General features: G+C 48.3%; 1 protein-coding gene across 1 annotated transcript; it reads right to left on the bottom strand.

Moving 5' to 3' along the window:
- Positions 1-231: 231 nt before the first annotated feature.
- LOC121566452 (F-box only protein 7-like) lies at positions 232-27841 on the bottom strand. Its single transcript, XM_045218548.1, has 9 exons — positions 27688-27841; positions 19969-20257; positions 17474-17704; positions 16348-16492; positions 14258-14341; positions 8311-8406; positions 7260-7436; positions 6578-6621; positions 232-1126 (listed from the first exon to the last, which is right to left on the bottom strand). The coding sequence occupies exons 1-9, from the start codon at positions 27807-27809 to the stop codon at positions 875-877; spliced, it is 1440 nt and encodes a 479-aa protein (XP_045074483.1). The 5' UTR covers positions 27810-27841; the 3' UTR covers positions 232-874.

The following is a 27841-nucleotide window of genomic DNA, read 5'->3' as shown; positions in this document are numbered from 1 at the left end:
ACTAACAGGGATGTAAACAAAGTTGTGCACAACATTTTTGAGAAATAAGCTTTTTTGTGCGTATGGAACATTTCTGGGATCTTTTATTTCAGCTCATAAAACATGGGACCAACACTTTACATGTTGCGTTTATATTTTAGTTCATTGTACATGACTGTTAAATCACCCCTGAACAGTCAGGTACTCAGAGAGAGAGACTGAGGGCTAAAATATGACCACAGCTAAAACCAGTCGATTGCCATTTCTCATTTTAATTGAAAGCTTTAGTCTGCGGGAAACAAGTGCTTTACAAAAATGTGGAAGACAGAAACTCCTCATACAGATCTGCTATCTTAATTTGACCAGTTTCTCACAGGAAAACATTAGAAGGCTTTTTTTTTTATTTAATACACTACAAGTTTGCATTTCCTGCTGTGCAGCAAAATTCTCTGCAACAACAGCGTGATCAAATGAAGATAGCAGATCAGTATGATCTCATCACTCACTAACACACACAGGAGAACATGAGTTTTTAAAGCTGATTCTGGGTCAGGGATAGGTTTTATAAAAACACCTGGATGAGGTTTTGGGGGCCAATAAGCAGGCTGGATGCGGGTTAGTGTTTCTTGACCCGTTGCGCATCGGGCCGAACAACGCAATGTATATGTGACTATAGAACGGACTCTTGTGCCTTGTTATTTAAATATAGGTAGGCTAATCAATCAATCAATCAATCAATCAATCAATCAATCAGTCTTCCACACCTCTGTTTTATTATGGCTCCTCTGTGTGGTGGTCATTCTCCTACACCACCACTAGGGGTCAGGGGTTCATATGAACCCTCTTCTGATGTCAGCCGGCCGGTTCCCAGCAGGCCTCAGCCCCCTTCGTCCAATCAGCCCTCCTGCTGTGGGGTCGTGACCTGGGAGCGGACCAATGGGGTCGTAGCGGGGGCGGGGCAGAATGCCACCGGGGAAGCCAGGTCTCTGGTCGTACTCCCCACCAATGATGCCAGGGGGGTAGAGGGGGAAGGGGCTGTTGGGGAGGGGGTGGAGGGGGTAGAGGGGTGGGGGGACAGGGTGGTAACGGGGCAGGGGCGGGGATAACTAGCTGCTTCTCTTTTCCACTTGTACTTCCTCTTGTAGAGCTGAAATTAAAATGGTACCAGAGAGTTAGACAGTGGCTGAAATTAAAATGGTACCAGAGAGTTAGACAGCGGCTGAAATTAAAATGGTACCAGAGAGTTAGACAGTGGCTGAGTCCCAAATGGTACCAGAGAGTTAGACAGTGGCTGACTCCCAAATGGTACCAGAGAGTTAGACAGTGGCTGAGTCCCAAATGGTACCAGAGTTACAGTGGCTGAAATTAAAATGGTACCAGAGAGTTAGACAGCGGCTGAAATTAAAATGGTACCAGAGAGTTAGACAGTGGCTGACTCCCAAATGGTACCAGAGAGTTAGACAGTGGCTGACTCCCAAATGGTACCAGAGAGTTAGACAGTGGCTGAGTCCCAAATGGTACCAGAGAGTTAGACAGTGGCTGAGTCCCAAATGGTACCAGAGAGTTAGACAGTGGCTGAGTCCCAAATGGTACCAGAGAGTTAGACAGTGGCTGAGTCCCAAATGGTACCAGAGAGTTAGACAGTGGCTGACTCCCAAACGGTACCAGAGAGTTAGACAGTGGCTGAGTCCCAAATGGTACCAGAGAGTTAGACAGTGGCTGAGTCCCAAATGGTACCAGAGAGTTAGACAGTGGCTCAGTCCCAAATGGTACCAGAGAGTTAGACAGTGGCTGAGTCCCAAATGGTACCAGAGAGTTAGACAGTGGCTGACTCCCAAACGGTACCAGAGAGTTAGACAGTGGCTGAGTCCCAAATGGTACCAGAGAGTTAGACAGTGGCTGAGTCCCAAATGGTACCAGAGAGTTAGACAGTGGCTGAGTCCCAAATGGTACCAGAGTTACAGTGGCTGAGTCCCAAACGGTACCAGAGAGTTAGACAGTGGCTGAGTCCCAAATGGTACCAGAGAGTTAGACAGTGGCTGACTCCCAAATGGTACCAGAGAGTTAGACAGTGGCTGAGTCCCAAATGGTACCAGAGAGTTAGACAGTGGCTGACTCCCAAATGGTACCAGAGAGTTAGACAGTGACTGAGTCCCAAATGGTACCAGAGAGTTAGACAGTGGCTGACTCCCAAATGGTACCAGAGAGTTAGACAGTGGCTGACTCCCAAATGGTACCAGAGAGTTAGACAGTGGCTGACTCCCAAATGGTACCAGAGAGTTAGACAGTGGCTGAGTCCCAAATGGTACCAGAGAGTTAGACAGTGGCTGAGTCCCAAATGGTACCAGAGAGTTAGACAGTGGCTGACTCCCAAATGGTACCAGAGAGTTAGACAGTGGCTGACTCCCAAATGGTACCAGAGAGTTAGACAGTGGCTGAGTCCCAAACGGTACCAGAGAGTTAGACAGTGGCTGAGTCCCAAATGGTACCAGAGAGTTAGACAGTGGCTGAGTCCCAAATGGTACCAGAGAGTTAGACAGTGGCTGAGTCCCAAATGGTACCAGAGAGTTAGACAGTGGCTGACTCCCAAATGGTACCAGAGAGTTAGACAGTGGCTGAGTCCCAAATGGTACCAGAGAGTTAGACAGTGACTGACTCCCAAATGGTACCAGAGAGTTAGACAGTGGCTGAGTCCCAAATGGTACCAGAGAGTTAGACAGTGGCTGACTCCCAAATGGTACCAGAGAGTTAGACAGTGGCTGACTCCCAAATGGTACCAGAGAGTTAGACAGTGGCTGACTCCCAAATGGTACCAGAGTTACAGTGGCTGAGTCCCAAACGGTACCAGAGAGTTAGACAGTGGCTGAGTCCCAAATGGTACCAGAGAGTTAGACAGTGGCTGAGTCCCAAATGGTACCAGAGAGTTAGACAGTGGCTGACTCCCAAATGGTACCAGAGTTACAGTGGCTGAGTCCCAAATGGTACCAGAGAGTTAGACAGTGGCTGACTCCCAAATGGTACCAGAGAGTTAGACAGTGGCTGAGTCCCAAATGGTACCAGAGAGTTAGACAGTGACTGACTCCCAAATGGTACCAGAGAGTTAGACAGTGGCTGAGTCCCAAATGGTACCAGAGAGTTAGACAGTGGCTGACTCCCAAATGGTACCAGAGAGTTAGACAGTGGCTGACTCCCAAATGGTACCAGAGAGTTAGACAGTGGCTGACTCCCAAATGGTACCAGAGTTACAGTGGCTGAGTCCCAAACGGTACCAGAGAGTTAGACAGTGGCTGAGTCCCAAATGGTACCAGAGAGTTAGACAGTGGCTGAGTCCCAAATGGTACCAGAGCGTTAGACAGTGGCTGAGTCCCAAATGGTACCAGAGCGTTAGACAGTGGCTGAGTCCCAAATGGTACCAGAGAGTTAGACAGTGGCTGAGTCCCAAATGGTACCAGAGAGTTAGACAGTGGCTGACTCCCAAATGGTACCAGAGAGTTAGACAGTGGCTGACTCCCAAATGGTACCAGAGAGTTAGACAGTGGCTGACTCCCAAATGGTACCAGAGTTACAGTGGCTGAGTCCCAAATGGTACCAGAGAGTTAGACAGTGGCTGAGTCCCAAATGGTACCAGAGAGTTAGACAGTGGCTGAGTCCCAAATGGTACCAGAGTTACAGTGGCTGAGTCCCAAATGGTACCAGAGAGTTAGACAGTGGCTGAGTCCCAAATGGTACCAGAGAGTTAGACAGTGGCTGAGTCCCAAATGGTACCAGAGAGTTAGACAGTGGCTGACTCCCAAATGGTACCAGAGTTACAGTGGCTGAGTCCCAAATGGTACCAGAGAGTTAGACAGTGGCTGAGTCCCAAATGGTACCAGAGAGTTAGACAGTGGCTGAGTCCCAAATGGTACCAGAGAGTTAGACAGTGGCTGACTCCCAAATGGTACCAGAGTTACAGTGGCTGAGTCCCAAATGGTACCAGAGAGTTAGACAGTGGCTGAGTCCCAAATGGTACCAGAGAGTTAGACAGTGGCTGAGTCCCAAATGGTACCAGAGAGTTAGACAGTGGCTGAGTCCCAAATGGTACCAGAGAGTTAGACAGTGGCTGAGTCCCAAATGGTACCAGAGAGTTAGACAGTGACTGAGTCCCAAATGGTACCAGAGAGTTAGACAGTGGCTGACTCCCAAATGGTACCAGAGTTACAGTGGCTGAGTCCCAAATGGTACCAGAGAGTTAGACAGTGGCTGAGTCCCAAATGGTACCAGAGAGTTAGACAGTGGCTGAGTCCCAAATGGTACCAGAGAGTTAGACAGTGGCTGAGTCCCAAATGGTACCAGAGAGTTAGACAGTGGCTGAGTCCCAAATGGTACCAGAGAGTTAGACAGTGGCTGAGTCCCAAATGGTACCAGAGAGTTAGACAGTGGCTGACTCCCAAATGGTACCAGAGAGTTAGACAGTGGCTGAGTCCCAAATGGTACCAGAGTTACAGTGGCTGAGTCCCAAATGGTACCAGAGAGTTAGACAGTGGCTGACTCCCAAATGGTACCAGAGTTACAGTGGCTGAGTCCCAAATGGTACCAGAGAGTTAGACAGTGGCTGACTCCCAAATGGTACCAGAGAGTTAGACAGTGGCTGAGTCCCAAATGGTACCAGAGAGTTAGACAGTGGCTGACTCCCAAATGGTACCAGAGAGTTAGACAGTGGCTGAGTCCCAAATGGTACCAGAGAGTTAGACAGTGGCTGACTCCCAAATGGTACCAGAGAGTTAGACAGTGGCTGACTCCCAAATGGTACCAGAGAGTTAGACAGTGGCTGACTCCCAAATGGTACCAGAGTTACAGTGGCTGAGTCCCAAATGGTACCAGAGAGTTAGACAGTGGCTGAGTCCCAAATGGTACCAGAGTTACAGTGGCTGAGTCCCAAACGGTACCAGAGAGTTAGACAGTGGCTGACTCCCAAATGGTACCAGAGAGTTAGACAGTGGCTGAGTCCCAAATGGTACCAGAGAGTTAGACAGTGGCTGACTCCCAAACGGTACCAGAGAGTTAGACAGTGACTGAGTCCCAAATGGTACCAGAGAGTTAGACAGTGGCTGAGTCCCAAATGGTACCAGAGAGTTAGACAGTGACTGAGTCCCAAATGGTACCAGAGAGTTAGACAGTGGCTGACTCCCAAATGGTACCAGAGAGTTAGACAGTGTGTCCCAAATGGCACCCTATTCCCTATATAGTGCACTACTTTAGACCAGAGAATGGCACCCTATTCCCTATATAGTGCACTACTTTAGACCAGAGAATGGCACCCTATTCCCTATATAGTGCACTACTTTAGACCAGAGAATGGCACCCTATTCCCTATATAGTGCACTACTTTAGACCAGAGAATGGCACCCTATTCCCTATATAGTGCACTACTATAGACCAGAGAATGGTACCCTATTCCTTATATAGTGCACTACTTTAGACCAGAGAATGGCACCCTATTCCCTATATAGTGCACTACTTTAGACCAGAGAATGGCACCCTATTCCCTATATAGTGCACTACTTTAGACCAGAGAATGGTACCCTATTCCCTATATAGTGCACTACTTTAGACCAGAGAATGGCACCCTATTCCCTATATAGTGCACTACTTTAGACCAGAGAATGGCACCCTATTCCCTATATAGTGCACTACTTTAGACCAGAGAATGGCACCCTATTCCCTATATAGTGCACTACTTTAGACCAGAGAATGGCACCCTATTCCCTATATAGTGCACTACTTTAGACCAGAGAATGGCACCCTATTCCCTATATAGTGCACTACTTTAGACCAGAGAATGGCACCCTATTCCCTATATAGTGCACTACTTTAGACCAGAGAATGGCACCCTATTCCCTATATAGTGCACTACTTTAGACCAGGACCCATAGTGAATAGGGTGCCATTTGGGATTACAGCAGCATGTCATTTCAAAACTTGTTGTCGTTAACATCAGTTGATATTGATGAGTTGATATGTGTTTAAAATAAAGACATCTATAGAAAGATGTTGTTAGGAACAGATATTGATGAGACAGCATGTTGCTCTGATGTCAGCTGGGGTTTTATTGATGTCAGATCGTAGCTGGGGTTTTATTGATGTCAGATTGTAGCTGGGGTTTTATTGATGACAGATTGTAGCTGGGGTTTTATTGATGTCAGATTGTAGCTGGGGTTTTATTGATGTCAGATCGTAGCTGGGGTTTTATTGATGTCAGATTGTAGCTGGGGTTTTATTGATGACAGATCGTAGCTGGGGTTTTATTGATGTCAGATTGTAGCTGGGGTTTTATTGATGTCAGATTGTAGCTGGGGTTTTATTGATGTCAGATTGTAGCTGGGGTTTTATTGATGTCAGATTGTAGCTGGGGTTTTATTGATGTCAGATCGTAGCTGGGGTTTTATTGATATCAGATCGTAGCTGGGGTTTTATTGATTTCTAAAGCAGTCACTAATGAACAGAGACTTACTATCCGTGGGTTGATTCCAGAGATGATGAGCAATATCATTAATACAGCTGACAAATAGATTTATTCAAAGTGCATAGTCAATATATAGAATACTATGATCTGACTCACCTCTCTCCATTGAGTGTCTCTGGCTCTGCTGTGGTCTTGGCAGTCTGCAAAAAATAAAATAAGAATCTTCATCACACGACATGCACTCACTAACTAACATATCTTTAATACAGTCACCAACACATCTCAGGAGAACAGGCATAGCTCTGCTCTGACATTTAGAATCAGACTGTCTTGTCTGTCTGTCTGTCTGTCTGTCTGTCTGCACCCTGAGGAGAGGAACAGACACCTTTAAAGCAGAGACTGCCTCTGGCATTCAGAGACATCATTCAGGGAGGGAACCATCGATGCAGTCAATGAATCAGAACACAACACCATCGATGCAGTCAATGAATCAGAACACAACACCATCGATGCAGTCAATGAATCAGAATACAACACCATCGATGCAGTCAATGAATCAGAACCACACCATCGATGCAGTCAATGAATCAGAATACAACACCATCGATGCAGTCAATGAATCAGAATACAACACCATCGATGCAGTCAATGAATCATAATCATAATACAACAATACAATTTTAAAGAAAGTACATATGGTGGCATAACATTAATTTCTCTTTACATGACGTTTCAGTCATTTAACAGACACTCTTACCCAGCGAGACCTCCGGCTAGACCTAAGACCTCCTGTCTTTTAATGTGTGTTTCTAAATATATCCCTGTGTGTTCCTCTTACCCCTGAAGTCTCTGTGGTAGAGGTGTCTCCAGAGGGCAGGGTCTGTGGTGGCCTGGTGGAGGTGTCTGTTGACTGAGGAGAGGGCCAGGAGAGAGGAGACGTCCAGCAGTCTCAGCACCCTCAGTAACAGCTCCGGAGGAAGGACTGGCAGGCCAAACATTGCTGGCAGGGCCATGGCTGTCATACCACCAGGGGGAGACAGGGAGTCAAAACACAGCGAGATGGTTAGTTACAACACTGCTGGCAGGGCCATGGCTGTCATACCACCAGGGGGAGACAGGGAGTCAAAACACAGAGAGATGGTTAGTTACAACACTGCTGGCAGGGCCATGGCTGTTATACCACCAGGGGGAGACAGGGAGTCAAAACACAGAGAGATGGTTAGTTACAACACTGCTGGCAGGGCCATGGCTGTTATACCACCAGGGGGAGACAGGGAGTCAAAACACAGAGAGATGGTTAGTTACAACACTGCTGGCAGGGCCATGGCTGTTATACCACCAGGGGGAGACAGGGAGTCAAAACACAGAGAGATGGTTAGTTACAACACTGCTGGCAGGGCCATGGCTGTCATACCACCAGAGGGGGAGACAGGGAGTCAAAACACAGAGAGATGGTTAGTTACAACACTGCTGGCAGGGCCATGGCTGTCATGGACAGGGAGTCAAAACACAGAGAGATGGTTAGTTACAACACTGCTGGCAGGGCCATGGCTGTTATACCACCAGACACCAGGGGGAGACAGGGAGTCAAAACACAGAGAGATGGTTAGTTACAACACTGCTGGCAGGGCCATGGCTGTTATACCACCAGGGGGAGACAGGGAGTCAAAACACAGAGAGATGGTTAGTTACAACACTGCTGGCAGGGCCATGGCTGTTATACCACCAGACACCAGGGGGAGACAGGGAGTCATGGATTGGACACATATTTGCCATTAACATTTGCTATTCAATGATTTTATATGATTGCAGTGATATCTGAGAGACCAATGTCATATTTCCATACATTTCCTTCTTAATAACAGTACTACATATCTACTTCACAGTACCTTCTCTGGCTGCAGCTATCAGAGGATACACCATCTGGTCTTTGAAGATCCGGGACAGCTTCCTCAGCTCTGTGTAGACGGCCGCTGCACTGTCACCTGCAGATACACAGACAGAACAGACACTGTCACCTGTATCAGAACAGACACTATCACCTGTATCAGGACAGACAGAACAGACACTATCACCTGTAACAGAACAGACAGAGCGATAAACGACGACAGACAAACCTGACCACTCCAAGCTCTAAATGTACAATCTTGCAGTGACCAGATACAGACACAGAGTCTGAAACACTCTAACCTGTCCCCTGGTCAGTCACCAGATACACACTAACCTGTCCACTGGTCAGTCACCAGACACACACTAACCTGTCCACTGGTCAGTCACCAGACACACACTAACCTGTCCACTGGTCAGTCACCAGACACACACTAACCTGTCCACTGGTCAGTCACCAGATACACACTAACCTGTCCACTGGTCAGTCACCAGATACAACACACACTAACCTGTCCACTGGTCAGTCACCAGATACACCACTAACCTGTCCACTGGTCAGTCACCAGACACACACTAACCTGTCCACTGGTCAGTCACCAGATACAGACACACACTAACCTGTCCACTGGTCAGTCACCAGATACAGATACACACTAACCTGTCCACTGGTCAGTCACCAGACACACACTAACCTGTCCACTGGTCAGTCACCAGACACACACTAACCTGTCCACTGGTCAGTCACCAGATACACACTAACCTGTCCACTGGTCAGTCACCAGATACACACTAACCTGTCCACTGGTCAGTCACCAGACACACACTAACCTGTCCACTGGTCAGTCACCAGACACACACTAACCTGTCCATTGGTCAGTCACCAGATACACACTAACCTGTCCACTGGTCAGTCACCAGACACACACTAACCTGTCCACTGGTCAGTCACCAGATACACACTAACCTGTCCACTGGTCAGTCACCAGACACACACTAACCTGTCCACTGGTCGGTCACCAGACACACACTAACCTGTCCACTGGTCAGTCACCAGACACACACTAACCTGTCCATTGGTCAGTCACCAGATACACACTAACCTGTCCACTGGTCAGTCACCAGATACACACTAACCTGTCCACTGGTCAGTCACCAGATACACACTAACCTGTCCACTGGTCGGTCACCAGATACAGACACACACTAACCTGTCCACTGGTCAGTCACCAGATACACACTAACCTGTCCACTGGTCGGTCACCAGATACAGACACACACTAACCTGTCCACTGGTCAGTCACCAGACACACACTAACCTGTCCACTGGTCAGTCACCAGATACAGACACACACTAACCTGTCCACTGGTCAGTCACCAGATACAGACACACACTAACCTGTCCACTGGTCGGTCACCAGACACACACTAACCTGTCCACTGGTCAGTCACCAGACACACACTAACCTGTCCACTGGTCAGTCACCAGACACACACTAACCTGTCCACTGGTCAGTCACCAGATACACACTAACCTGTCCACTGGTCAGTCACCAGATACACACTAACCTGTCCACTGGTCAGTCACCAGACACACACTAACCTGTCCACTGGTCAGTCACCAGACACACACTAACCTGTCCATTGGTCAGTCACCAGATACACACTAACCTGTCCACTGGTCAGTCACCAGACACACACTAACCTGTCCACTGGTCAGTCACCAGATACAGACACACACTAACCTGTCCACTGGTCAATCACTAGACACACACTAACCTGTCCACTGGTCGGTCACCAGACACACACTAACATGTCCACTGGTCAGTCACCAGATACACACTAACCTGTCCACTGGTCAGTCACCAGACACACACTAACCTGTCCACTGGTCAGTCACCAGATACACACTAACATGTCCACTGGTCAGTCACCAGATACACACTAACCTGTCCACTGGTCAGTCACCAGACACACACTAACCTGTCCACTGGTCAGTCACCAGATACACACTAACCTGTCCACTGGTCGGTCACCAGATACACACTAACCTGTCCACTGGTCGGTCACCAGATACACACTAACCTGTCCACTGGTCAGTCACCAGATACACACTAACCTGTCCACTGGTCGGTCACCAGATACAGACACACACTAACCTGTCCACTGGTCAGTCACCAGATACACACTAACCTGTCCACTGGTCGGTCACCAGATACAGACACACACTAACCTGTCCACTGGTCAGTCACCAGACACACACTAACCTGTCCACTGGTCAGTCACCAGATACAGACACACACTAACCTGTCCACTGGTCAGTCACCAGATACAGACACACACTAACCTGTCCACTGGTCGGTCACCAGACACAGACACACACTAACCTGTCCACTGGTCGGTCACCAGACACACACTAACCTGTCCACTGGTCAGTCACCAGACACACACTAACCTGTCCACTGGTCAGTCACCAGACACACACTAACCTGTCCACTGGTCAGTCACCAGACACACACTAACCTGTCCACTGGTCAGTCACCAGATACACACTAACCTGTCCACTGGTCAGTCACCAGACACACACTAACCTGTCCACTGGTCAGTCACCAGACACACACTAACCTGTCCACTGGTCAGTCACCAGATACACACTAACCTGTCCACTGGTCAGTCACCAGACACACACTAACCTGTCCACTGGTCAGTCACCAGATACAGACACACACTAACCTGTCCACTGGTCAGTCACCAGATACAGACACACACTAACCTGTCCACTGGTCAGTCACCAGACACACACTAACCTGTCCACTGGTCAGTCACCAGACACACACTAACCTGTCCACTGGTCAGTCACCAGATACACACTAACCTGTCCACTGGTCGGTCACCAGATACACACTAACCTGTCCACTGGTCAGTCACCAGATACAGACACACATTAACCTGTCCACTGGTCAGTCACCAGACACACACTAACCTGTCCACTGGTCAGTCACCAGATACAGACACACACTAACCTGTCCACTGGTCAGTCACCAGATACAGACACACTAACCTGTCCACTGGTCAGTCACCAGACACACACTAACCTGTCCACTGGTCAGTCACCAGACACACACTAACCTGTCCACTGGTCGGTCACCAGACACACACTAACCTGTCCACTGGTCAGTCACCAGACACACACTAACCTGTCCACTGGTCGGTCACCAGATACACACTAACCTGTCCACTGGTCAGTCACCAGACACACACTAACCTGTCCACTGGTCAGTCACCAGATACACACTAACCTGTCCACTGGTCAGTCACCAGATACACACTAACCTGTCCACTGGTCGGTCACCAGACACACACTAACCTGTCCACTGGTCAGTCACCAGACACACACTAACCTGTCCACTGGTCAGTCACCAGATACACACTAACCTGTCCACTGGTCAGTCACCAGACACACACTAACCTGTCCACTGGTCAGTCACCAGACACACTAACCTGTCCACTGGTCAGTCACCAGACACACTCTAACCTGTCCACTGGTCAGTCACCAGATACAGACACACACTAACCTGTCCACTGGTCAGTCACCAGACACACACTAACCTGTCCACTGGTCAGTCACCAGACACACACTAACCTGTCCACTGGTCAGTCACCAGACACACACTAACCTGTCCACTGGTCAGTCACCAGATACACACTAACCTGTCCACTGGTCAGTCACCAGACACACACTAACCTGTCCACTGGTCGGTCACCAGACACACACTAACCTGTCCACTGGTCAGTCACCAGATACACACTAACCTGTCCACTGGTCAGTCACCAGATACAGACACACACTAACCTGTCCACTGGTCAGTCACCAGATACAGACACACACTAACCTGTCCACTGGTCAGTCACCAGACACACACTAACCTGTCCACTGGTCAGTCACCAGACACACACTAACCTGTCCACTGGTCAGTCACCAGATACACACTAACCTGTCCACTGGTCGGTCACCAGATACACACTAACCTGTCCACATGTCAGTCACCAGATACAGACACACACTAACCTGTCCACTGGTCGGTCACCAGACACACACTAACCTGTCCACATGTCAGTCACCAGATACAGACACACACTAACCTGTCCACTGGTCAGTCACCAGACACACACTAACCTGTCCACTGGTCAGTCACCAGACACACACTAACCTGTCCACTGGTCAGTCACCAGACACACACTAACCTGTCCACTGGTCAGTCACCAGACACACACTAACCTGTCCACTGGTCAGTCACCAGATACACACTAACCTGTCCACATGTCAGTCACCAGATACAGACACACACTAACCTGTCCACTGGTCGGTCACCAGACACACACTAACCTGTCCACTGGTCAGTCACCAGACACACACTAACCTGTCCACTGGTCAGTCACCAGACACACACTAACCTGTCCACTGGTCAGTCACCAGACACACACTAACCTGTCCACTGGTCAGTCACCAGACACACACTAACCTGTCCACTGGTCAGTCACCAGACACACACTAACCTGTCCACTGGTCAGTCACCAGACACACACTAACCTGTCCACTGGTCAGTCACCAGACACACACTAACCTGTCCACTGGTCAGTCACCAGATACACACTAACCTGTCCACTGGTCAGTCACCAGACACACACTAACCTGTCCACTGGTCAGTCACCAGACACACTAACCTGTCCACTGGTCAGTCACCAGACACACTCTAACCTGTCCACTGGTCAGTCACCAGATACAGACACACACTAACCTGTCCACTGGTCAGTCACCAGACACACACTAACCTGTCCACTGGTCAGTCACCAGACACACACTAACCTGTCCACTGGTCAGTCACCAGACACACACTAACCTGTCCACTGGTCAGTCACCAGATACACACTAACCTGTCCACTGGTCGGTCACCAGACACACACTAACCTGTCCACTGGTCAGTCACCAGATACACACTAACCTGTCCACTGGTCAGTCACCAGATACAGACACACACTAACCTGTCCACTGGTCAGTCACCAGATACAGACACACACTAACCTGTCCACTGGTCAGTCACCAGACACACACTAACCTGTCCACTGGTCAGTCACCAGACACACACTAACCTGTCCACTGGTCAGTCACCAGATACACACTAACCTGTCCACTGGTCGGTCACCAGATACACACTAACCTGTCCACATGTCAGTCACCAGATACAGACACACACTAACCTGTCCACTGGTCGGTCACCAGACACACACTAACCTGTCCACATGTCAGTCACCAGATACAGACACACACTAACCTGTCCACTGGTCAGTCACCAGACACACACTAACCTGTCCACTGGTCAGTCACCAGACACACACTAACCTGTCCACTGGTCAGTCACCAGACACACACTAACCTGTCCACTGGTCAGTCACCAGACACACACTAACCTGTCCACTGGTCAGTCACCAGACACACACTAACCTGTCCACTGGTCAGTCACCAGATACACACTAACCTGTCCACTGGTCGGTCACCAGATACACACTAACCTGTCCACATGTCAGTCACCAGATACAGACACACACTAACCTGTCCACTGGTCGGTCACCAGACACACACTAACCTGTCCACTGGTCAGTCACCAGACACACACTAACCTGTCCACTGGTCAGTCACCAGACACACACTAACCTGTCCACTGGTCAGTCACCAGACACACACTAACCTGTCCACTGGTCAGTCACCAGACACACACTAACCTGTCCACTGGTCAGTCACCAGACACACACTAACCTGTCCACTGGTCAGTCACCAGACACACACTAACCTGTCCACTGGTCGGTCACCAGACACACACTAACCTGTCCACTGGTCAGTCACCAGACACACACTAACCTGTCCACTGGTCGGTCACCAGACACACTAACCTGTCCACTGGTCGGTCACATAGGTGGAGGGCTTCAGCGACAGTTTTCTCACTGTGTCCACCTGCTGGTTCATCTTCAGGGTGGCTGCAGAGGGGAGCAATATACAGCTGAATCAGGGGAAACGACCAATGAGATCAGTAATGATATGATAAGCAGAACTGGGTCAAACACTGAGACTGCCTTCCAAATGGCACCCTAGAGGGGTCCCTAGTCAAAAGTAGTGCACTATATAGGGAATAGGGTGCCATTCTCTGGTCTAAAGTAGTGCACTATATAGGGAATAGGGTGCCATTCTCTGGTCTAAAGTAGTGCACTATATAGGGAATAGGGTGCCATTCTCTGGTCTAAAGTAGTGCACTATATAGGGAATAGGGTGCCATTCTCTGGTCTAAAGTAGTGCACTATATAGGGAATAGGGTACCATTCTCTGGTCTAAAGTAGTGCACTATATAGGGAATAGGGTGCCATTCTCTGGTCTAAAGTAGTGCACTATATAGGGAATAGGGTACTATTCTCTGGTCTAAAGTAGTGCACTATATAGGGAATAGGGTGCCATTCTCTGGTCTAAATTAGTGCACTATATAGGGAATAGGGTGCCATTCTCTGGTCTAAAGTAGTGCACTATATAGGGAATAGGGTGCCATTCTCTGGTCTAAAGTAGTGCACTATATAGGGAATAGGGTGCCATTCTCTGGTCTAAAGTAGTGCACTATATAGGGAATAGGGTGCCATTCTCTGGTCTAAAGTAGTGCACTATATAGGGAATAGGTGCCATTCTCTGGTCTAAAGTAGTGCACTATATAGGGAATAGGGTACTATTCTCTGGTCTAAAGTAGTGCACTATATAGGGAATAGGGTGCCATTCTCTGGTCTAAAGTAGTGCACTATATAGGGAATAAGGTACCATTCTCTGGTCTAAAGTAGTGCACTATATAGGGAATAGGGTGCCATTCTCTGGTCTAAAGTAGTGCACTATATAGGGAATAGGGTGCCATTCTCTGGTCTAAAGTAGTGCACTATAGGGAATAGGGTGCCATTCTCTGGTCTAAAGTAGTGCACTATATAGGGAATAGGGTGCCATTCTCTGGTCTAAAGTAGTGCACTATATAGGGAATAGGGTGCCATTCTCTGGTCTAAAGTAGTGCACTATATAGGGAATAGGGTGCCATTCTCTGGTCTAAAGTAGTGCACTATATAGGGAATAGGGTGCCATTCTCTGGTCTAAAGTAGTGCACTATATAGGGAATAGGGTGCCATTCTCTGGTCTAAAGTAGTGCACTATATAGGGAATAGGGTGCCATTCTCTGGTCTAAAGTAGTGCACTATATAGGGAATAGGGTGCCATTCTCTGAGTCTAAAGTAGTGCACTATATAGGGAATAGGGTGCCATTCTCTGGTCTAAAGTAGTGCACTATATAGGGAATAGGGTGCCATTCTCTGGTCTAAAGTAGTGCACTATATAGGGAATAGGGTGCCATTCTCTGGTCTAAAGTAGTGCACTATATAGGGAATAGGGTGCCATTCTCTGGTCTAAAGTAGTGCACTATATAGGGAATAGGGTGCCATTCTCTGGTCTAAAGTAGTGCACTATATAGGGAATAGGGTGCCATTCTCTGGTCTAAAGTAGTGCACTATATAGGGAATAGGGTGCCATTCTCTGGTCTAAAGTAGTGCACTATATAGGGAATAGGGTGCCATTCTCTGGTCTAAAGTAGTGCACTATATAGGGAATAGGGTGCCATTCTCTGGTCTAAAGTAGTGCACTATATAGGGAATAGGGTGCCATTCTCTGGTCTAAAGTAGTGCACTATATAGGGAATAGGGTGCCATTCTCTGGTCTAAAGTAGTGCACTATATAGGGAATAGGGTGCCATTCTCTGGTCTAAAGTAGTGCACTATATAGGGAATAGGGTGCCATTCTCTGGTCTAAAGTAGTGCACTATATAGGGAATAGGGTGCCATTCTCTGGTCTAAAGTAGTGCACTATATAGGGAATAGGGTGCCATTCTCTGGTCTAAAGTAGTGCACTATATAGGGAATAGGGTACCATTTGGGACACAACCATAGCTATGAGAAACACTGAGACTGACCGTTGATGACCAGAATGGGTCCCATTGGTACAGCTAGGACTATGGCCAGGCTGCCATCACAGAGAGGATGGGCATACTGCAGTCTGTACAGGCCTCCTGGTGCCCTCCATCCTGCTGGCATCTCACCAGGACACACCTCAGGGCCCTACACACACACACACACACACACACACACACACACACTGCTGTCAGAGAACCATCCATCTGACAGCACAGTATAGTCACGTTATAATGTAGTACCAGGTGTACGTCCCAAATGGCCCCCTATCCCATATAGAGTCCTATGGGTCCTGGTCTAAAGTAGTGCACTATCTAGGGAATAGGGTGCCATTTGGGATGCTTCCTCAGGGAGAATCTCGATTGCATACTCCTAGCGTCCTCTCTCCTCGCCTCCTTCTCAAAAACCCATTGGATGAGAACGCCAGAGGTCCCTCCCCCCCTGACCTTCTCCTCCAATGGGTTTTGAGAAGGAAGCAGAGAGGATGCGAGGTGTTTGCAATTGAGATTCTTCCCCAGTCTCCTGCAGAGCCTTACCTGAAACAGGAAGCCCCAGTCTCCTGCAGAGCCTTACCTGAAACAGGAAGCCCCAGTCTCCTGCAGAGCCTTACCTGAAACAGGAAGCCCCAGTCTCCTGCAGAGCCTTACCTGACACAGGAAGCCCCAGTCTCCTGCAGAGCCTTACCTGAAACAGGATGCCCCAGTCTCCTTCAGAGCCTTACCTAGCACAGGAAGCCCCAGTCTCCTGCAGAGCCTTATCTGAAACAGGAAGCCCCAGTCTCCTGCAGAGCCTTACCTGAAACAGGAAGCCCCAGTCTCCTGCAGAGCCTTACCTGAAACAGGAAGCCCCAGTCTCCTGCAGAGCCTTACCTGGCACAGGAAGCCCCAGTCTCCTGCAGAGCCTTACCTGAAACAGGAAGCCCCAGTCTCCTGCAGAGCCTTACCTGAAACAGGAAGCCCCAGTCTCCTGCAGAGCCTTACCTGGCACAGGAAGCCCCAGTCTCCTGCAGAGCCTTACCTGAAACAGGATGCCCCAGTCTCCTTCAGAGCCTTACCTAGCACAGGAAGCCCCAGTCTCCTGCAGAGCCTTATCTGAAACAGGAAGCCCCAGTCTCCTGCAGAGCCTTACCTGGCACAGGAAGCCTGTCTCTAGCATCAGGAGGTGTACTGCCACCATCAGGGCATCACAGGTACTGCTGCTCTGAGCCTGGTGGTGTAGAACTTCCAGGGAATGGGGTACCTTCCCCCCTTCTGCCTCCCCACACAGCATGGGCTCCCACACCCACCGACCTGCCTCTTCTTCCTGCTCCTCCCCTCTGACCACTTCCTGTTGAGGCTCCACCCCCCTGACGGTGCTGGCCTGGATCAACAACACAAATCACCATGGTGACTATCTGGTTCTGAGAAGAAAGTCAACAGCAGTATCCTATTAAGAGCTCTATAAAACTCACAATAAAATTGGATTACTGCAAAATCATCTGATTTACAAATAATGTATATATACACATTGCATTGGGAAAGTATTCAGACCCCTTGACTTTTTCCACATTTTGTTACGTTACAGCCTTATTCTAAAATTGATTACATCGTTTTCCCCCCCTCATCAATCTACACCCAACATCCCATAATGACAAAGCAGAAACAGGTTTTTAGACATTTTAGAAAACCTGGTTAAATAAAGGTAAAAATGCATTCGGAAAATACTCAGACCCCTTGACTTGTTCCACGTTTTGTTCCTTTACAGCCTTATTCTAAAATGGATTAAAAATAGGTTTCCTCATCAATCTACACACAATACCCTGTACTGTTTTTAGAAATATAACATTTACAAAAGTATTCAGATCCTTTACTCAGTACTCTGTTGAAGCACCTTTGGCAGCGATTACAGCCTCGAGTCTTGACGCTACAAGCTTGGCACGCCTGTATTTGGGGAGTTTCTCCCATTCTTCTCTGCAGATCCTCTCAAGCTCTGTCAGGTTAGATGGGGAGCGTCGCTGCACAGCTATTTTCAGGTCTCTCCAGAGATGTTAGATCGGGTTCAAGTCCGGGCTCTGGCTGGGCCACTCAAGGACATTCAGAGACTTGTCCCGAAGCCACTCCTGCGTAGTCTTGGCTGTGTGCTTAGGGTCGTTGTCCTGTTGGAAGGTGAACCTTCGCCCCAGTCTGAGGTCCTGAGCACTCTGGAGCAGGTTTTCATCAAGGATCTCTCTGTACTTTGCTCCGTTCATCTTTGCCTCGATCCTGACTAGTCTCCCAGTCCCTGCCGCTGAAAAACATCCCCACAGCATGATGCTGCCACCACCATGCTTCACTGTAGGGATGGTGCCAGGTTTCCTCCAGACGTGACGCTTGGAATTCAAGCTAAGAGTTCAATCTTGGTTTCATCAGACCAGAGAATCTTGTTTCTCATGGTCTGTGAGTCATTTAGGTGTATTTTGTGAAACTCTAAGCGGGCTGTCATGTGCCTTTTACTGAGGAGTGGCTTCCGTCTGGCCACTCTACCATAAAGGCCTGATTGGTGGAGTGCTGCAGAGATGGTTGTCCTTCTGGAAGGTTCTCCCATCTCTACAGAGGAACTGTAGAGCTCTGTCAGAGTGACCATCGGGTTCTTGGTCACCTCCCTGGCCAAGGCCCTTCTCCCCCGATTGCTCAGTTTGGCCGGGCAGCCAGCTCTAGGAAGAGTCTTGGTGGTTCCAAACTTCTTCCATTTAAGAATGATGGAGGCCACTGTGTTCTTGGGGACCTTCAATGCTGCAGAAATTGTTTTGTACCCTTCCCCAGATCTGTGCCTTGACACAATCCTGTCTCGGTGCTCTACGGACAATTCCTTCGACCTCATGCCTTGGTGTTATCACGTGCTCTGCTAAGGCAGTTATTTACCTTATAACTTGTCCTTGTGGAAAACATTATGTGGGTAAAACAAAGCGCAAATTAAAAAGTACGAATCTCGGAACATCGTAGCACCATTAGGTGCAAAAACTCTACATACCCATGTCGCTGCCCACTTTTTGGAAGCGAACCACTCGATTTCGTCCCTACGTTATATCGGCATCGAACATGTCACCCTCCCTAGGAGAGGGGGTGACCTCGACAACTTATTGTTAAAACGAGAGGCTGCCTGGATCTTTAATTTAAAAGACCCTTGCTCCCTTCGGTCTCAACGTAGACTTTGATCTGAAGCCATTCTTGCGATTATTGTGATTTTTTTCATTGGTGTTTGCTCTGACATGCACTGTCAACTGTGGGACCTTATATAGACAGGTGTGTGCCTTTCCAAATCATGTCCAATCAATTGAATTTACCACAGGTGGACTCCAACCAAGTTGTAGAAACATCTCAAGGATGATCAATGGAAACAGGATGCACCTGAGCTCAATTTCGAGTCTCATAGCATAGGGTCTGAATACTTTTATTTTGTTTAAATTTGCAAAAAAATCGAAAAACCTATTTTCACTTTGTCATTACGGGGTATTGTGTGTAGATGGATGAGGAAAAAAAATAATTTAATACATTTTAGACTAAGGCTGTAACGTAACAAAATGTGGAAAAAAATCAAGGGGTCTGAATACTTTCCCAATGCACTGTAGTGTAATATACTACTGGTGTTAGGTGTCGAGGGCTCACCTCACTGGAGCATTGGGCTGGTGGGGGTACAGCTTGGTACACCCCAGAACTACTGCTGCTACCGCTGGGGGCCTGGCGGGCTGAGGGGGCAGGGGAGGCTGAGGGGGCCTGGCGGGCTGAGGGAGCAGGGGCAGCGGAGGGGGCAGAGGCGGCGGAGGGCACAGCCACCAATGGAGGTAGGATGACACAGACCAGGTCCCCAGAGACGATGCCACAGGAGGACAAAGTCTGACCAGAGTCAGATAGAAGATCTGAACCATTCAGGGACAAGGTGAACTCTGTGTCTGGGCTGTTGGAGACAGAGGAGAGTTAGGATCTGAACCATTCAGGGACAAGGTGAACTCTGTGTCTGGGCTGTTCGGGACAGAGGAGAGTTAGGATCTGAACCATTCAGGGACAAGGTGAACTCTGTGTCTGGGCTGTTGGGGACAGAGGAGAGTTAGGATCTGAACCATTCAGGGACAAGGTGAACTCTGTGTCTGGGCTGTTCGGGACAGAGGAGAGTTAGGATCTGAACCATTCAGGGACAAGGTGAACTCTGTGTCTGGGCTGTTGGAGACAGAGGAGAGTTAGGATCTGAACCATTCAGGGACAAGGTGAACTCTGTGTCTGGGCTGTTGGGGGACAGAGGAGAGTTAGGATCTGAACCATTCAGGGACAAGGTGAACTCTGTGTCTGGGCTGTTGGGGGACAGAGGAGAGTTAGGATCGGAACCATTCAGGGATAAGGTGAACTCTGTGTCTGGGCTTTTGGGGACAGAGGAGAGTTAGGATCTGAACCATTCAGGGACAAGGTGAACTCTGTGTCTGGGCTGTTGGGGGACAGAGGAGAGTTAGGATCTGAACCATTCAGGGACAAGGTGAACTCTGTGTCTGGGCTGTTGGGGGACAGAGGAGAGTTAGGATCGGAACCATTCAGGGATAAGGTGAACTCTGTGTCTGGGCTTTTGGGGACAGAGGAGAGTTAGGATCTGAACCATTCAGGGACAAGGTGAACTCTGTGTCTGGGCTGTTGGGGACAGAGGAGAGTTAGGATCTGAACCATTCAGGGACAAGGTGAACTCTGTGTCTGGGCTGTGGGGGACAGAGGAGAGTTAGGATCTGAACCATTCAGGGACAAGGTGAACTCTGTGTCTGGGCTGTTGGAGACAGAGGAGAGTTAGGATCGGAACCATTCAGGGATAAGGTGAACTCTGTGTCTGGGCTGTTGGAGACAGAGGAGAGTTAGGATCGGAACCATTCAGGGATAAGGTGAACTCTGTGTCTGGGCTTTTGGGGACAGAGGAGAGTTAGGATCTGAACCATTCAGGGACAAGGTGAACTCTGTGTCTGGGCTGTTGGGGACAGAGGAGAGTTAGGATCTGAACCATTCAGGGACAAGGTGAACTCTGTGTCTGGGCTGTGGGGGACAGAGGAGAGTTAGGATCTGAACCATTCAGGGACAAGGTGAACTCTGTGTCTGGGCTGTTGGGGACAGAGGAGAGTTAGGATCTGGTCAAGTCCCAACCACAATGGGCCATGGGTAAACTTTACAGCATTCGACATGTGACCCTTATACTTTACTAACACACATACACATACACACACATACACACACACACACACACACACACACACATATATATACACTACCGGTCAAAAGTTTTATAACACCTACTCATTCAAGGGTTTTTCTTCATTTTTACTATTTTCTACATTGTAGAATAACCGTGAAGGCATCAAAACTATGAAATAACACATATGGAATCATGTAGTAACCAAAAAAGTGTTAAACAAATCAAAATATATTTAATATTTGAGATTCTTCAAATAACCACCCTTTGCCTTGATGACAGCTTTGCACACTCTTGGCATTCTCTCAACCAGCTTCACCTGGAATGCTTTCCCAACAGTCTTGAAGGAGTTCCCACATATGCTGAGCACTTGTTGGCTGCTTTTCCTTCACTCTGCCGTCCGACTCATCCCAAACCATCTCAATTGGGTTGAGGTCGGGGGATTGTGGAGGCCAGGTCATCTGATGCAGCACTCCATCACTCTCCTTCTTGGTAAAATAGCCCTTACACAGCCTGGAGGTGTGTTGGGTCATTGTCCTGTTGAAAAACAAATGATAGTCCCACTAAGCCAAACCAGATGGGATGGCGTATCGCTGCAGAATGCTGCGGTAGCCATGCTGGTTAAGTGTTCCTTGAATTCTCAATAAAATACAGACAGTGTCACCAGCAAAGCACCCCCACACCATAACACCTCCTCCTCCATGCTTTACGGTGGGAAATACACATGCGGAAATCATCCGTTCACCCACACCGTGTTTCACAAAGCCACGGCGGTTGGAACCAAAAATCTCCAATTTGGACTCATCAGACCAAAGGACAGATTTCCACCGTTCTAATGTCCATTGCTCGTGTTTCTTGGTCCAAGCAGGTCTCTTCTTCTTATTGGTGTCCTTTAGTAGTGGTTTCTTTGCAGCAATTCGACCATGAAGGCCTGATTCACACAGTCCCCTATGAACAGTTGATGTTGAGATGTGTATGTGACTTTAACTCTGTGAAACATTTATTTGGGCTGCAATTTCTGAGGATGGTAACTCAAATGAACTTATCCTCTGCAGCAGAGGTAACTCTAGGTCTTCCATTCCTGTGGCGGTCCTCATGAGAGCCAGTTTCATCATAGCGCTTGATGGTTTTTGCGACTACACTTGAAGAAACTTTTAAAGTTCTTGAAATTCTCCGGATTGACTGACCTTCATGTCTTAAAGTAATGATGGACTGTCATTTCTCTTTGCTTATTTGAGCTGTTCTTGCCATAATATGGACTTGGCTCAACACAACTGATTGGCTCAAACGCATTAAGTTGGAAAGAAATTCCACAAATTAACTTTTAACAAGGCACACCTGTTAATTGAAATGCATTCCAGGTGACTACCTCATGAAGCTGGTTGAGAGAAATATGGTTATTTGAAGAATCTCAAATATAAAATATATTTTGATTTGTTTAACACTTTTTTGGTTACTACAGGTCTCCTAACAGCGCCGGAGAAGATGGCTGCCGTTTTACAGCCCTCTAACCAATTGTACTATTATGTGTGTTTTTCCGCGTTATTTGTAATTTATTTTGTACATAATGTTTATGCCATCGTCTCTTATAACCAAAAAGAGCTTCTGGATATCAGGACAGCGATTACTCACCTCGCATTGGACGAAGACTTTTTCTTCAACGAGTCGGACGCGAAGGATATTCTACAGACACCCGGCAAGGCCCAGATCCCCGTCATTCGCCTGAGGAAGAGACGGAGATATCGTGGACGTAGGTCGGGGTGCCTTATGAGATCCGACGGCGAGCGAGTAAACTGCCTCTCCCATCAATACTATTAGCCAACGTTCAATCTTTTGAGAATAAAATTGACGATTTAAGATTACGGTTATCCTACCAACGGGACATTAAAAACTGTAATATCTTATGTTTCACGAGTCGTGGCTGAACGACAACAATGATACCATTCAGCTAGCAGGCTACACGCTACATCGGCAGGACAGAACGGCTGGCTCCGGTAAGACAAAGGGTGGCGGTCTCTGTATATTTGTAAACAACAGCTGGTGTACAACATCAAATACTAAGGAAGTCTCGAGGTTTTGCTCGCCTGAGGTAGAGTATCTTATGATAAGCTGTAGACCACACTATTTACCAAGAGAGTTTTCAGCTATATTTTTCATAGCTGTCTATTTACCACCACAAACCAATGCTGGCATTAAGATTGCACTGAACGCAAGTTGTACAAGGCCATTAATCAACAGGAAAACGCTCATCCAGATGCAGCGCTCCTAGTGGCCGAGACTTTAATGCAGGGAAACTTAAATCCGTTCTACCTAATTTCTACCAGCATGTCAAATGTGCAACCAGAGGGAAAAAAACTCTAGACCACCTTTACTCCACACACAGAGACGCATACAAAGCTCTCCCTCGCCCTCCATTTGGCAAATCTGACCATAACTCTATCCTCCTGATTCCTGCTTATAAGCAAAAACTGAAGCAGGAAGCACCAGTGATTCGGTTAATAAAAAAGTGGTCAGATGACGCAGATGCCAAGCTACAGGACTGTTTTGCTAGCACAGACTGGAACATGTTCCGGGATTCTTCAGACAGCATTGAGGAGTACACCACATCAGTCACTGGCTTCATCAATAAGTGCATCGATGATGTCGTCCCCCACAGTGACCGTACGTACATACCCCCAACCAGAAGCCATGGATTACAGGCAACATCCGCACTGAGCTAAAGGGTAGAGCTGCCGCTTTCAAGGAACGGGACTCTAACCGGAAGCTTATAAGAAATCCCCGCTATGACCTCCGACGAACCATCAAACAGGCAAAGAGTCAATACAGGTCTAAGATTGAATCATACTACACTGGCTCTGACGCTCGTCGGATGTGGCAGGGCTTGAAAACTATTACAGACTACAAAGGGAAGCACAGCCGCGAGCTGCCCAGTGACACAAGCCTACCAGACGAGCTAAACCACTTCTATGCTCGCTTCGAGGCAAGCAACACTGAAGCATGCATGAGAGCACCAGCTGTTCCGGACGACTATGTGATCACGCTCTCCGTAGCCGATGTGAGTAAGACTTTTAAGCAAGTCAACATTCACAAGGCCGCCTGGGCCAGACGGATTACCAGGGCGTGTACTCCGAGCATGTGCTGACCAACTGGCAAGTGTCTTCACTGACATTTTCAACATGTCCCTGACCGAGTCTGTAATACCAACATGTTTCAAGCAGACCACCATAGTCCCCGTGCCCAAGAACTCTAAGATAACCTGCCTAAATGACTACCGACCCGTGGCACTGACGTCTGTAGCCATGAAGTGCTTTGAAAGACTGGTCATGGCTCACATCAACAGCATAATCCCAGAAACCCTAGACCCACTCCAATTTGCATACCGCCCCAACAGATCCACAGATGATGCAATCTCTATCGCACTCCACACTGCCCTTTCCCACCTGGACAAGAGGAACACCTACGTGAGAATGCTATTCATTGACTACAGCTCAGCATTCAACACCATAGTGCCCTCTAAGCTCATCACTAAGCTAAGGATCCTGGGACTAAACACCTCCCTCTGCAACTGGATCCTGGACTTCCCTGACGGGCCGCCCCCAGGTGGTAAGGGTAGGTAACAACACATCTGCCACACTGATCCTCAACACGGGGGCCCCTCAGGGTGCGTGCTCAGTCCCCTCCTGTACTCTCTGTTCACCCATGACTGCATGGCCAGGCACGACTCCAACACCATCATTAAGTTTGCCGACGACACAACAGTGGTAGGCCTGATCACCGACAACGATGAGACAGCCTATAGGGAGGAGGTCAGAGATCTGGCCGTGTGGTGCCAGGACAACAACCTCTCCCTCAACGTGACCAAGACAAAGGAGATGATTGTGGACTACAGGAAAAAAAAGAGGGACTGAGCACGCCCCCATTCTCATCGACGGGGCTGTAGTGGAACAGGTTGAGAGCTTCAAGTTCCTTGGTGTCCACATCACCAACGAACTATCATGGTCCAAGCACACCAAGACAGTCGTGAAGAGGGCACGACAAAGCCTATTCCCCCTCAGGAGACTAAAAAGATTTGGCATGGGTCCTCAGATCCTCAAAAAATTCTACAGCTGCACCATCGAGAGCATCCTGACTGGTTGCATCACCGCCTGGTATGGCAACTGCTTGGCCTCTGACCGCAAGGCACTACAGAGTGGTAGTGCGTACGGCCCAGTACATCACTGGGGCAAAGCTCCCTGCCATCCAAGACCTCTATACCAGGCGGTGTCAGAGGAAGGCCCTCAAAATTGTCAAAGACTCCAGCCACCCTAGTCATAGACTGTTCTCTCTGCTACCGCACGGCAAGCGGTACCGGAGTGCCAAGTCTAGGTCCAAAAGACTTCTCAACAGCTTCTACCCACAAGCCATAAGACTCCTGAACAGCTAATCATGGCTACCCGGACTATTTGCACTGCCCCCCCACCCCATCCTTTTACGCTGCTGCTACTCTGTTAAGTATTTATGCGTAGTCACTTTAACTCTACCCACATGTACATATTACCTCAACTACCTCAACTAGCTTCGGTGCCCCCGCACATTGACTCTGCACCGTTACCCCCCCTGTATATATAGCCTCCCTACTGTCACTTTATTTTACTTCTGCTCTTTGTTTTTCTCAACACTTTTTTTTGTTGTTGTTTTATTCTTACTTTTTTTGTTTAAAATAAACGCACTGTTGGTTAAGGGCTGTAAGTAAGCATTTCACTGTAATGTCTGCACTTGTTGTATTCGGCGCATGTGACCAATAAAATTTGATTTGATTTGATTTGATTTGATTTGATTACATGAATCCATATGTGTTATTTCATAGTTTTGATGTCTTCACTATTATTCTACAGTGTAAAAAAATAGTAAAAATAAAGAAAAACCCTTGCATGAGTAGGTGAGTCCAAACTTTTGACTGGTACTCCCGCTGTACAATCAACTGTACTCCCGAGTGGCGCAGTGGTCTAAGGCATTGCATCACAGTGCTAGCTGTGCCACTAGAGATCCTGGCTTCGAATCCTGGCTCTGTCGTAGCCGGCCGCGACCGGGAGACCCATGGGGCGGCGCACAATTGGCCCAGCGTCGTCCAGGGTAGGGGAGGGAATGGCCGGCAGGGATGTAGCTCAGTTGGTAGAGCATGGTGTTTGCAACGCCAGGGTTGTGGGTTCCATTCCCACGGGGGGGCCAGTATGAAAAATAAAATAATGTATGCACTAACTGTAAATCGCTCTGGATTAGAGCATCTGCTATATGACTAAAATGTAAATGTAATGCCAAACTGATCCAGGGCAATATTACGCTGAGACTCCGATTTTTCACTTAAAAAATGTATGCCAAACATAAACCATTGATTTCAAAGTTTAACAAACCATACAACTATGCACAATGACTACTTTGAACAATTTACACAATACATTTAAAAACACCACATTTACTGGTAAAACTGCAGATGCCAAGTTTGGTTACAGAATCACCGTAAAATCTCCTTCAGTTTTATTCTGTTAGCAAACTTTGCAGTTCTTCCTCTAAATGTGTTTTTGCAAAATTGTCAGTGGAATTTCTTAAAAGTAGTCATTGTGCAGAGAGTTGTATGGTTTGTTAAACTTTGAAATCAATGGTTTTTGTTCGGCACACATTTTAAAGTCAAAATCTGAGTCAAACAATGGAATTGCCCTTCAGAAACAGAAGGAGAAAGTGTCTGGGTCTAACCTGAGGGTTTAACCTGAGGGGGTCTAACCTGAGGGGGTCTAACCTGAGGGGGTCTAACCTGAGGGGGTCTAACCTGAGGGGGTCTAACCTGAGGGGGTCTAACCTGAGGGTTCTAACCTGAGGGGGTCTAACCTGAGGGGGTCTAACCTGAGGGGGTCTAACCTGAGGGGTTAACCTGAGGGGGTCTAACCTGAGGGGGTCTAACCTGAGGGGGTCTAACCTGAGGGGGTCTAACCTGAGGGTTTAACCTGAGGGGGTCTAACCTGAGGGGGTCTAACCTGAGGGGGTCTAACCTGAGGGTTTAACCTGAGGGGGTCTAACCTGAGGGGGTCTAACCTGAGGGGGTCTAACCTGAGGGGGTTTAACCTGAGGGGGTCTAACCTGAGGGGGTCTAACCTGAGGGGGTCTAACCTGAGGGTCTAACCTGAGGGTCTAACCTGAGTCCGTGTGAAGGCAGAAGGATCTCTCTGATTTGAACGTTGAGCTCTGTCAGAGTGGGCTCCTCTCCCTCCAGCTCCACCCGGTTGGTCTGCTTGTTCATCCGCACACGCAGTTTCATGCTTGGGAGAGAGCGACAGACGCACAGGGTTA

The sequence above is a fragment of the Coregonus clupeaformis genome, unplaced genomic scaffold (assembly GCF_020615455.1).
Source record: "Coregonus clupeaformis isolate EN_2021a unplaced genomic scaffold, ASM2061545v1 scaf1659, whole genome shotgun sequence".
In the NCBI taxonomy this organism is placed as follows: domain Eukaryota; kingdom Metazoa; phylum Chordata; class Actinopteri; order Salmoniformes; family Salmonidae; genus Coregonus; species Coregonus clupeaformis.
This window is presented reverse-complemented; position numbering and strand designations above follow the sequence as displayed.